At 43.8% G+C, this 13,407-nt stretch overlaps 1 protein-coding gene across 3 annotated transcripts in view; it reads left to right on the plus strand.

Annotated features, from left to right (window-relative positions):
• Positions 1-13,407, plus strand: part of SERGEF (secretion regulating guanine nucleotide exchange factor) — a 105,353-nt gene that overhangs the window by 50,667 nt on the left and 41,279 nt on the right. The window contains exon 11 of one of the 3 annotated variants that reach the window (XM_077321597.1): positions 10,272-10,304. The exons of the other annotated variants lie outside the window; for them this stretch is intronic. Within the exon in view, the coding sequence (XP_077177712.1) occupies positions 10,272-10,304 (33 nt within the window). The remainder of the gene's footprint in view (positions 1-10,271; positions 10,305-13,407) is intronic. 3 annotated transcript variants of the gene reach the window in all.

The following is a 13,407-nucleotide window of genomic DNA, read 5'->3' on the forward strand; positions in this document are numbered from 1 at the left end:
AGTTCCTCTTGAAGTTCTCTGTTCATCCAAATAGGCTTCTTAGAGCTCCTGCAGTGTTTTCGTATTTCTGGAATAGTCATTGATTGAGCATGCAATAGCTCTTGTTTGAGTAGCGCCCACCCTTCACATGCTCCCTTCCCTTCCAGCATTCTCGTCCATGGTATGACACTCATCATGTCTCTGAGTTTATTAAAGTTTGCCCTACGAAAATCCAACATCCGCGTCTGGCTACAAGCTTCCTTGGCTCCCCATCTCAAAAGGAATTCTATGAGGACATGGTCACTTCCCCCTAGGGTCCCCACCTCCTTCACCTCCCCTTTCTTACTTTGGGTCAGATTAATAATTCTGTTTTCTAGTGCCCTAATCTTTTCCTCCAAAAGTCAGCCATGACTTGATGGGAAAAACCAGTCAGATGAATGCTTACATCTTGAATAACATTTTGTTGGTCTTAAAGGTGCCACTGGACTCAAATTAAGATTATATAAATATAATCAGTAGATTATATTTCCCTAGTACTTCCACTGCCTAGACATTACAATGGACCTCCAGGACACTCATCCCATCATCTGCAGTGAGTGTGACATGATTGCCTTCCTCCCAGAAGACAAGATGGACTACAGCTGCTCCAAGTGTAAGCTGGTAAGACTTTTGGAGGAAAAGATTAGGGGGTTAGAAAACAGAATTATTACTCTGACCCAAAGTAAGAAAGGGGAGGAGTTCATAGTCCAGAGCTCTGCAACTTGGAATAAAGAGAATACAACCAGTCCTGAAGAGGATAAGGAGATTGACCACAATAGGGAGCCTCTGCAGGCAGTTCGGAAAAAGACTGAACGGCGAAGGGCGAGACAGTTCTCGGGGCCTTTGGAGCTCCAGAACAGATTTCAGGCCCTTGCAGAGGAGGTGTAAGGGTCAACAAGGGAAGAGGTCCCAAAACAAACTCTAAGACAAAGGGAAGAGGCCACGGGGACAGAAGGAAATGGAGTTGAGAAGAAAAAAAAAAGGAGAGTACTGGTAATTGGAGATTCCCTGCTAAGAGGAATGGATCGCCATGTGGCTGGGCCCGACCCCCTAACCCGAGAGGTGTGTTGCTTGCCAGGGGCGAAAATTAAAGATGTTTCAGAAAGGCTGCCCAAACTCCACAAATCTACGGATCACTACCCATTTGTGATGGTCCATGTGGGAACGAATGACATGTCCCTGAATACCATCGCTCCTATTAACAAAGACTATCAAGATCTGGGGAGGAAGCTCAAGCAAATGGGGGCACAAGTGGTATTCTCTTCAATCTTGCCTGTCAAGGGAAGAGGAATGCGTTGGGAGAGGAAGATAATGGAGGTGAATCACTGGCTGCGTAGTTGATGCCGGCAGGAGAGATTTGGTTTCTTGGACCATGGGATAGGATTTCTTGAGGAAGGCCAACTAGCACCTGATGGACTGCACTTATCGATACTGGGGAAGAATGTGTTTGGCAGGAACCTGGGGAGATTCATCAGGAGAGCTTTAAACTAAAGCCACTAGGGGAAGGAGACGATCAACATAGGGAGTGTATGGAAGGAAAACGATCGGAGGCAGCCCAACCGGCAAGGCCAGCTCATAGGGAACCAAAAGTAAAAGGATTCAGATGTCTTTATACTAATGCCCGAAGCATGGGCAATAAAAAGGAAGAGCTGGAACTTCTCATCCTATTGGAAAGGTATGATCTAGTAGGCATCACAGAAACTTGGTGGAATGATTCTCATGACTGGAATGTAATGGTGGATGGATATGAACTGTTCAGAAAAAACAGAATAGATCGAAGAGGTGGAGGAGTGGCACTGTATGTGAGGAAAGGGCTTACCTGTCAGGAAATTCTAGTGAAGGAGAGCATATCTACAGTGGAAAGCATCTGGGTGAAAATAAGCGAGGGGAAAACAAACAGTGTGGTGGTTGGTGTGTGCTACCGACCGCCTGACCAACGAGAGGATGTGGATGCTGCACTTTGTGAGCAGCTTGAGAAAATATCCAAGCGGCAGGACCTTGTCATCATGGGTGACTTCAATTTCCCAGATGTGTGCTGGGAAACAAACTCTGCGAAGCGTTTTCAGTCATGCAAGTTTCTGACCTGCCTGGCTGACAATTTCATTTATCAAATCGTAGATGAACCCACAAGAGGTTCAGCCATACTGGACTTAATACTGACCAACAGGCAAGAGTTGGTGGATGAGGTGAAGGAGGTGGGGACCCTAGGGGGAAGTGACCATGTCCTCATAGAATTCCTTTTGAGATGGGGAGCCAAGGAAGCTTGTAGCCAGACGCGGATGTTGGATTTTCGTAGGGCAAACTTTAATAAACTCAGAGACATGATGAGTGTCATACCATGGACGAGAACGCTGGAAGGGAAGGGAGCATGTGAAGGGTGGGCGCTACTCAAACAAGAGCTATTGCATGCTCAATCAATGACTATCCCAGAAAGACGAAAACACTGCAGGAGTTCTAAGAAGCCTTTTTGGATGAACAGAGAACTTCAAGAGGAACTAAGAAAGAAAAGGAAAATGTTCAGGAAATGGAGGGAAGGACAGAGCTCTAAAGAAGAGTACCTACAGGTTACTAGGCACTGTAGATCAATCATCAGAAAGGCCAAAGCTGAGAGTGAGCTAAGATTGGCCAGGGAAGCCCATTGTAACAAGAAAAGATTTTTCAGTTATGTGAGGAGCAAACGTAAAGTAAAGGAGGCAATAGGCCCACTGTTGGGTGCGGATGGACAAACTCTAACGAAAGATGCAGAGAAAGCAGAAAGGCTTAGTGCCTATTTTACATCTGTTTTTCCCACAAGTCAAAGTGTTTAGGCACATCTAGAGATGGCCGTAGCCAAAGGATAGTGTCTAGGTGGCAGGTTGACATGGATAGAGAGGTTGTCGAGAGGCATTTAGCTGCGCTGGATGAGTTCAAATCCCCTGGGCTGGATGAAATGCACCCGAGAGTACTCAAAGAACTTTCCAGAGAACTTGCACAGCCCTTGTCCATCATCTTCGGAACCTCTTTAAGGACTGGAGATGTCCCGGAGGACTGGAAAAGAGCAAACGTTATTCCGATCTTCAAAAAAGGGAGGAAGGATGACCCAGGAAACTACAGACCAGTGAGTCTGACCTCTGTTATGGGGAAGATAATGGAGCAGATATTAAAGGGAGCGATCTGCAAACATCTGGAGGACAATTTGGTGATCCAAGGATGTCAGCATGGATTTGTCTCCAACAGGTCCTGCCAGACCAACCTAGTTTCCTTTTTTGACCAAGTAACAGGTTTGCTGGATTGGGGAAATTCGGTTGATGTCATTTACTTGGATTTTAGTAAAGCTTTTGACAAGGTTCCCCATGATGTTCTGATGGATAAATTGAAGGACTGCAATCTGGATTTTCAGATAGTTAGGTGGATAGGGAATTGGTTAGAGAACCGCACTCAAAGAGTTGTTGTCAATGGTGTTTCATCAGACTGGAGAGAGGTGAGTAGCGGGGTACCTCAGGGCTCGGTGCTCGGCCCGGTACTTTTTAACATATTTATTAATGATCTAGATGAGGGGGTGGAGGGATTACTCATCAAGTTTGCAGATGACACCAAATTGGGAGGACTGGCAAATACTCTGGAAGATAGAGACAGAGTTCAACGAGATCTGAACACAATGGAAAAATGGGCAAATGAGAACAAGATGCAATTTAATAAAGATAAGTGTAAAGTTCTGCATCTGGGTCAGAAAAATGAAAAGCATGCCTACTGGATGGGGGATACGCTTCTAGGTAACACTGTGTGTGAACGAGACCTTGGGGTACTTGTGGATTGTAAACTAAACATGAGCAGGCAGTGTGATGCAGCGGTAAAAAAGGCAAATGCCATTTTGGGATGTATCAACATGGGCATCACATCAAAATCACAAGATGTCATAGTCCCATTGTATACGGCACTGGTCAGACCACACCTGGAGTACTGTGTGCAGTTCTGGAGGCCTCACTTCAAGAAGGACGTCGATAAAATTGAAAGGGTACAGAGGAGAGCGACGAAGATGATCTGGGGCCAAGGGACCAAGCCCTATGAAGATAGGCTCGGGGACTTGGGAATGTTCAGCCTGGAGAAAAGGAGGTTGAGAGGGGACATGATAGCCCTCTTTTAGTATTTGAAAGGTTGTCACTTGGAGGAGGGCAGGATGCTGTTTCTGCTGGCTGCAGAGGAGAGGACACGCAGTAATAGATTTAAATTTCAAGTACAACGATATAGGCTAGATATCAGGAAAAAGTTTTTCACAGTCAGAGTAGTTCAGCAGTGGAATAGGCTGCCTAAGGAGGTGGTGAGCTCCCCCTCACTGGAAGTCTTCAAGCAAAGGTTGGATACACACTTTTCTTGGATGCTTTAAGATGCTTAGGGCTAATCCTGCGTTGAGCAGGGGGTTGGACTAGATGGCCTGTATGGCCCCTTCCAACTCTATGATTCTATGATTCTAAGATCAGTTCTAGTGTGTGATAGGACCATTTGCTGAGTCTAGAACATTGACTTGATATTTCTACTGACTTCACAGGATACATGCGTATCAGCATTTGCCATATGGCATTGCATGCAAGATGAAGGCCATGTAACTGAAGCAAATACATTTCTAGAATGTTGAAATGTATTCAGTTAGGTGCCAAGATATCAGACTTAGCATGTCCCTGCAATATTCCACTACCATTTAGTCATTGAGGCAGGAGGGCAGCTGGCTAACATAACTTACTTCACATTACAACACATTTCCTTTTTTAGTCTTTAATTTTTGCTAAAAAAAATTACATCCTTTTCTCCAGCAACTAATAACATTAGAAGAGCTCTTCTGAATCAAAACAGCAATTCATTTAGTCTAGTATCTTGTTTCACACAGTGGCCAAACAGTTATTTTGGATTACCAATAGCAGAGCATAGAGGTTGAGACCTTCCCCTTATGTTGTCTTTTGGCATTAGTATTCAAAGGCTGACTGCTTGTAAATGTGAATGTCCTTTTAGTCACTATGGCTAGTAGCCACTGATAGGTCTCAAACTGCACGTAACAGGAGCCAGCTCCAGCTAAACCAAGGCAGCATGAAGCTGACTCAATTCCCCCGCCTCAGCCAGTCCTTGCACCTAACTATAACTGTTGTTCATTGACGTCTTTTGTGCATAAACACATTCACTTCCTGCCATGAGCTCTCACAGGTCCTATTGTGCCATGGAAGGGGGCCCACAGCAGCTTAGCGGGGACTGAGGGAAGGGGGTGCCTGCCACCAGAGCGTGTGACATCAACCCAGAAAAATAGTCCTCTAAGCCAGTGGTCCCCAACCACCGGGCCGCAGCTCCCTCTCCCCGCCCCCCCCCAATGAGGAACTTCCCAGGCTGCAAGCAAATCAGCCGCCAAAGCAGCTGATTAGCTTGCGGCTCAGCAGGCTTCTTTTTGCGGGAGAGGGGGAGAGGGAAGTGCGGCCACCGGCACAAACACACAAGTGCGGCAGGTCTGTGCATGCGCGTTTGCAACATGCATGGCCGCGAACGCGCATGCACAGTAGTTTCACGCTTGCACAGAAGTGCCACGCGTGTGCGTTTGCGGCCGTGCATGGTGCATGTATGGACCTGCCACGCATGTGCGAAACTGCCGTGCATGCATGCTTGCGGCTGCACATGGCACCAACGCGCATGCGCGGACCTGCTGCGCATGCGCTGCCACTGGATCGCCCTCCCCCACCCACCGGTCCGCAGCCTAAAAAAGGTTGTGGACCACTGCTCTAAGCGATTAAGAATGGCATAGTGAGTACCAACCGGGAAGTAAGGCAAGGGACGTGTGACAGACAGAGCCTTCCATTATGCTGACAGCAGTCATGCATAACACAAGCTTTGATCATGTGTCTGATGTGGAATCCCTGGGGATTCAGCAATCACTACGATATATTCATACATTCTGCCTATTTTTCATCCTGTTGTAATAGCAGTAGTATTGGTGCATGGCAAGAAAGCACAGCATGCTGTTTTCTCACTTTTATCAATTATACATGATAGATTCTGCATTGACTAGGACTGCATCGTAGGGGATTCCTGAAAGAGCAGCATGGAGGCATGTTAACAGCACCCTCTTTCTTCTCACTGCAGTCCTAATCACATCCATAGGTTGCTAAAGGGCACTTCACAAATTCTTTTCCCCCCTCACATTGTTGTTTAGAACACTTGATCATTGAAGAGTGCTTGCACTCGAAAGCTCACACCCTGAATAAATCTTTGTTGGTCTTAAAGGTGCTACTGGACTCTGATTTTATTGAAATACAATGTTGTTTGCCTCCTCCCCCCCCCCCCCCCCCCGGGCATGGTGTGGCCTTCCCTCCGGGCCCAGAAGCGCACCCGGGGCCTCTTCGAAGCGCCTTCCGATTGGGCCCTCACCCAATGGCTAGAACTCTGGCCTGTCGCACCTTCCGATTGGGCCCTCACCAGAACCGGCCCCTCCGTTCCCCGGGCCCTTAACCAAATATGATACCACTCACCGAGTGGTTACAGATTATTATTGTGTATGTTCAAGCAGGCAAGAGACTAAAAGCATAGTCAAATACAATCTGGGGATTGAAGCACAGCTATTCAGAAGTCTAAGTCCAGTAGGTGAATCTGAACAGCACAAGCCAGGTAACAGTCAGCTTCAGAAAAAAACTCAAAGGGGACCCTCTAACTATTTAATCTGAAGAGGTATATAGCTGAAGTCAGAGAAATTCATTCAATGATTCTTCCAGCCACATTTCCTAGCACAGTGTTATTTGCCTTTACTTAGAGCAGCAATCCTTTTAGACTGTAACAGAAAGCTTTTGTCACTCTATTGTGCTGGGTTTTGACAGTCTGGTCAGTTAGTGGTCACAGGCCAAATTTATGCATATATGTTATTTGAAGAGAAAAATAAAATAAATGCAAATGACAAAAAAGCATTTAAAACTGTCTAGTACCCTATAATTCCTCTTTAGCACCATATCCTATTTGTCATTGTTTTGACAGTAATGATATATCATCAACAGCTAGTTATAAGAGATGCCCCCCAGTGGTTTGTGTCATTTATGAGTGGTCTAATGGTGTTAGTGTCACTCCAATTTCAATTCAGATTTTCTGCTCTTGATGAAAGTTGTTAGGGAGCTGGGTAATGCCTGATGAAGTTTTGTGGTCTTTGGTGCACTACAGAATACTTTTCTCCATTTATCCTAAAATTATTAGACATTTAAATTAAAAAAAAACATAATCTTGCATCATTTTATAACTTCAGCAGAACAACTAAAAGCTCTGTTCAAATTGTCAAGATTTTGATGTGGCAAATCCATTATACAGTGCTGAACAGTACACTGGCTAAAGCAGATTTCTTCAGCTAGGTGAGATCTGGTTATTCACCAACTGAGTGATTAGGATGGAATCATGTTTTGAGAAACAGGTCTGATACATGATCATAGTAAGAAAAGAAATAAGCTTATGACTTGACAAACAAAATGTAAATAAGGTGGTAAACATGCGGATTGAACTGGAGAATTTCAGCTTCTTTAACAAGAAAACACTATCTCACTTTTGATTCATATCAAAATTTATTATAATAATTGACATTCTAATGCAACAAAAAGCTCAATATTTATGAAATTGTTTAGTTTCAGACCATTAAATATTAAAATAAGTACAAATAAAACAAAATTACAATTAACTGAGATCAATAAAATCAAATTCAGTACAAACTGTATACTGAAGGCCAGATCTGGAAGAGAACAGACAGATGACCATTCCAGCTATAACTTCCATCTAAAACCACTATAATAACCTAAAGCTTTTCATGAATAATCCCTTCTGTTTGTCAGAAGTCATTACCCAGGGTAGTCTGTAGATCATTTTAAAAGTTTCTATACAGATATTCTTCAGTTATTAGTTAGTAGCTTTTGAGGTTAGGAACGAGCACAGATGTGAACCATGGCACCAAGTTCTGCCACAAACCCAGATAACAACTGTGGCCCTATATTTGATTTATATCTGAACTATAATAGCACATCATCCCAACCAGAAACTTATTAAGGAAGAACATTGCCCCCCTGGGGGGTTTGAAGTAGTCATCATCCCCCTCCATCCCCCAATGCCCTTGTTCGGGTAGGGGAGAGTGATATTTTCCGCCGTGTTGGGTATTTTTATAGTCTTTTAACAGGGGTTTTAATGGGGGATTTTGAGACTGTTGTTACCTGCCACGAGCCTGTGGGGAGTGGCGGGAAATAAATCGAATAATAATAATAATAATAATAATAATAATAATAATAATAATAATAATAATAATAATAATAATAATAATAAATCTGCTCCTCATCAATTATGATATATGCCATCATTAACAAATATGGGCATGCAGATCTGACATAGAATGTGAGTGTTTAGAAAACAGTGGGAGAACATTTCAGACTCCCAAGGTGCTTTGCTGATGATATTTTCATTAAAAGGTTTCCAGAGGGAGACTCCACCATATTTTTCTATCAGTATTAAAGTGTATAGTTTGCCAAATTAAAAGTGCACTTTGTGAGTCTGATAAAATCCAGAAGGCATATGTGGCAAGGTTTGTTTTTTATTTTTTATATATTCTGTTAAATCAGTAAAGATTATAAGAGAATTCTAATTTATTAGAGAAACTCAAAATGTACCTGAAAGTCTACCTAGGCAAGGTTTTTGTTCCACTTAAAACTTAATTATTTTAAGCCACACAGACAGTTTAAAATAACATATATAACCATGATCCCTCTGAACAGCTACGTCCCAGATAACATTCCGTTAATTATTTTAGATGATGACTTGTAGGTCCCATTTGTTTTAGCAGAAAAAGGGTAATCACATTCTTAATCTTCCCATTGGAGAATCAGGTGCTTTGCACTGTTCTTGCTAATGCACTTAATTCAGCTTTGGAAACTAGTTATTTCCTAGATTTCATTTTCATGTTTATTTGATACAAATGTGTCCTTAGAATGTTCCATGTGAACTGCCCTGAGCCTCTGGGGAGGGCGATATATAAATGTAATGAATAAATGGATGGATGAATGAATGAACCATCTCAATTTTTTTGGGGGGGGGGCAGAAGATTGAGTTGAATTATAACATGGTTCTTCTACATATTTGTGAAACAGCCTGGGGGGGGGGTGGGACATGTCTGGCTGTCCAAGTTGGAATAAGGCCAATCAGGGTGTAGCCAACAAAGCTCCTGCTCTCCGTCCCTGGATTCTAACCTCTTTGCTCTCAGACGCGCCTCAGTGCCTGGAGCCAGCAGCAGGTAAGGGGAGAGGGCCCTGGGCAAGAGTTGTGGTGGAGGGCCTCTTGGCCTGCTAGGCTGGGCCTGGTAATGAGGGCCTCCTGGCCTGCTGACTGCCTGCTAAGGAGCTGTGTCCCAGGCCTGCTAACAATCTGGCCAGCCTCCACCCGCCCCACTTGATCCAGCTGCGAGCTGCGACCCAAGGCCACCTTAAGCTGCCTGGCTGGGGTGCAGGGGAGGGGGCCCTTTCAAGGCCTGTTCTTAGGAATGGGCTTTGAAGCTAGTTTTAAAAATAAAGCCAGTTTTGCAGATTACATATTGGGAATATGGTATTCTGCTGTTTGGCCTGATACTAAAAACCTGACATCTGGAAATGCTTAAAGTAGTGATATATAAAAGATTCAGTGGCCTGTAAATAAAGAAAATATTTTAGTTTATGGCATGCTCCAGTTCACAGTAATCAGTGCTGAGTTTGTTCGTAACAAAATAAGTTAAAAACGGATGAGATGAAAATGAAAGGATAAAAAACCCATCTGGAGCCCATTCATCTGAAAGAATAAGGGGGGGGGGAATACCTAGAATGTGATATAACAATTTAAAATAGCTTGAAATGATTCTTAAAACTTTCATAGAATCATAGAATCATAGAGTTGGAAGGGGGCATACAGGCCATCTATTCCAACCCCCTGCTCAATGCAGGATCAGCCCAAAGCATCCTAAAGCAATTACTTTCATTAATTCTACAGTGGAAGATCTTCTGTGGAGGATAACTCCAGATTCCAAATATCTTATCAGATATTTCTTTAACCTCTGGATTCTTAAATCATGTTTTTTGTGGGGTTATGTTTTTTCCCCTTCTTAAGGGGTTGGTTTATTAACCATAGGCTCAGTATGGACATAATGTAAAACACAGTTTATTTTAACTGCAGCCACCTTGTGGAACCAGGTTTTGGCTCGCAAAGTTCCGGTTTTGCTTCAGCAAATGCAGGTTTAATTATTTTTACGCTTTTCTTCCCAGGGGGACTTGATTGGTACCTTAGACTACACCATGGTGAGTGTACCAATGAGGAACATGTATGTCTGTCATTTAAAACTATAGCTAAAATTAACTATGGTTAATAAAGCAAGTTCAAAACATGATTTTCAGGTGCATATTTGATGTAGGATGGCTAACCACCGTGAAGTGGCCTGCATAGAGATAATCACGTGAACAAAGTTTGAGTACAGTGGCACCTTAAAAACTTGAATTCTGGGTTTAAGCTTTCATGCACACACACACTTCTTCAGAAACATTGAAACAGAAGTCACCAACCATTACATTGTAGGTAGATGGTGAGGAGGGTATTCCCAGGAAGGGCCTATTAGAGTCAAGCTGCATATATAAATATAGCTAAGACTGGATGAAGGTGATTGGTAAGACGTTTGTATATAGCAGCAAATTAGCATACATCTGTAACCACTTCTGTGGAGCGGTAGTAATAAAAGAGTAAGGGCAATGTGGGAGGAGAAAGGGCGGGCCCTGTCTGGGATAAAAACTCGGAGGGCCCAATCAGGAGCCGTGAAGCGGCTCCTGTTTGGGCCCTCCGAGTGTCCATCCAGGGCCAAGCGGCCGTGGCTCCCCATTGGCTGCTTGGCCTGGCCGGGGAGTTGCCACACAGACAAAGAAGGCAGCCTGCACGGTGAGTCCTCTGGCCGGATTCTCCTCCAACTAGGGAAAGGAGCAGGGCCGCCGCGTCTTTGATGCAGCGTCCCAGGTTCTTTCCCGCCCGGGGTCCCTTCCCCCTGGGGAAAGGAGCAGGGACGCCGCTTCAAAGACGTGGCGGCCCTGCTCCATTCCACCACCCCCCAGGGCCGGGTGAAGCCTCCCATCGTGCTCCGCCAACCCTGGGAAGCCAGGCCCGTCCTCTGGGAAAGGCCTGTGGCCTGAGGGCGGGGAAAGGCCTGGGAAAGGCCTTCCCAGGTGGCCGGGAGCGCGATCACCGGCTCCCAGAGCCACTGATCGCACTCCTGCCCGCCGGGGAAGGCCTTCCAAGGTGGCTGGGAGCGCTCCCGCCTGCCTGGGAAGGCCTCTAGCCGGGGGGGGGGGGATGTTCCGGGGCGGCCACTGCTGCCTGGGCCGCTGGGAACGGCTAGCGCCCGCTGTATTATTTATACAGCGGGGTTAATTTCTAGTCATAATATAAAAGTTTACAATAGATGTGAGAACTGAGTGACGTTAGCATGTGTAGTGAGATAAGAAACCATTATGTTAAGCCTTCAGTAGTAATAACTTGTAACTCAGCAATCTCCTGCTCTATTCAGTTCCTTTTCAATAAAATGCCGTTTTTGCCGTCCCCCGTTTAATGCCCTGGCAGGTTGAAGTATTCTCCTACAGGTTTCTCAGTTTTGTGATTCAATGTCAGATTTGTGTCCACTTATCCTTTAGCATAAGGTCTACCCTATGTAGAGAACTGAAGGGAATTATCAGCCTTTAATTACATAGAAGAAGTTAAGCAAGTTAATGAGACTGAGATGGTGTAGTTGATAGTGTTGGGTCCAGCGATTATGTTCTCTGGGTGTATGTGGTATCAAGTGGGCATTTAAATTAGATGTACTATTGTGGGCTGTTTAAGATTGAGGGGCTGCCTGCGGGCAAGAAAAAATTGCCCCCAGTACTTGTGAAAGAGAACTGTCACTGTCATTGTCCAGTTGAGGTTGTAAGCCAGTGATGATGCTTGCATAGATTCCACACCCATGCTGGCTACAATAGTATTCTCTGGAAGGCTGTTCAAAGATTGTATTTTCCTCAGACAATCTGTGGCAATCTGGATAATAACCATTATACTATTTTAGGCGAACTGGGTGAAAAGGTTTTCAAATGTTCATCTTTGTTGAGAAACATTGACCCAGATAAGTGCTTTCTGGCAGTCTTTTTGTTTAAATAAGCCCTTATGTGGCAAAGTGGTTTTCAACAGTGCAAACAACATAAAGTGAGTACAGGAAGCGGGATTTGAACATATTAGCGTATGTATCTTTAAAAGTATGGTCTTACATTGTGCTTTGCCTGGTTTCGCATATGCAATTCTATTTTTTCCCATGTGAAAGGTTCTTTTTCTGTGAACTGAAGGTATATCTTGTAAGTGTTGGAGCTGACAGGACTGTTACTAAAAGCAATGAGATAAATTATGCAGTACTGTTCCACTCAGAATGAGTAGAAGTTTTTCAATAATGTTCCTTTGTGTTTTGCTCAATAACGGGTTATACTTGGCATGTTATGAAGAGAAATGATGAAAGGTCCTTTTATTAGCAAGGTATGAAACTGATCAGTTGTATAAAATAACGCGAGCTTGTATTCTTTTTTTTGGAGGGGATAGGGCTACAGGGTGTTGCAGCTGTGTTATTTCTCAGTAGAAGTCATATCTTTACCCCAGTGCCAAAGTGCAAATGTCAGTTATATACCTTGCAAGTAGGTTTGGTGATCATCCTCAGTCTGATGTATGTGCTATAGATTGTAAATCCATACACTAAAGATCTTTTGTACACTGAAGATCTTAAGGCTCTGTTTCTCCTAACTACTAGACTGAATCTTGGGGGAGGGTATCAGCAAATAGATTTGAACAGAGCAGCAGTGTCCTACTTGACTATATATCAATCAGCTGGTAGAAAAGCAGTACTTGAAAATCGTATGAATTTTTCTGGTGATAGATGACGATAGGTAGCCACATTAGTTTGTCTGTAGCAGTAGAAAAAGAGCCCAGCAGCACCTTAGACTAACAAAATTTGTGGGAGGGTATGAACTTTCAAAAGTCACTGCTTATTTTCTCAAATGTATCTGAAGAAGTGAGCAGTGAGCTCAGACCCTGACACAAATATTGTTAGTCTTTAAGGCACTGCTGGACACTTGTTTTTTTCTAATTTTTGGTGTTTTCCTTGTTAACTTGATAGAAACCACAACAAAGTCTACTCTATCCCATTTAAAAATTAAAAATTATGCTGGTGTTTTAATGGGAATGTGCTTTTCGAGACGTACTTGGTGGAACATGAACGTCCTTACTGCTGTAACCATGGGAGGGGTCAATGAAACTCTTAAATTATGCACAGTAGTGCATGACTTTTATATGTTGTAGATTTGTGAAGAAGCCACTACAAATACTATCTTATAGAATCATAGAAGA

The sequence above is a fragment of the Paroedura picta genome, chromosome 2 (assembly GCF_049243985.1).
Source record: "Paroedura picta isolate Pp20150507F chromosome 2, Ppicta_v3.0, whole genome shotgun sequence".
Classification (NCBI taxonomy): Eukaryota; Metazoa; Chordata; class Lepidosauria; order Squamata; family Gekkonidae; genus Paroedura; species Paroedura picta.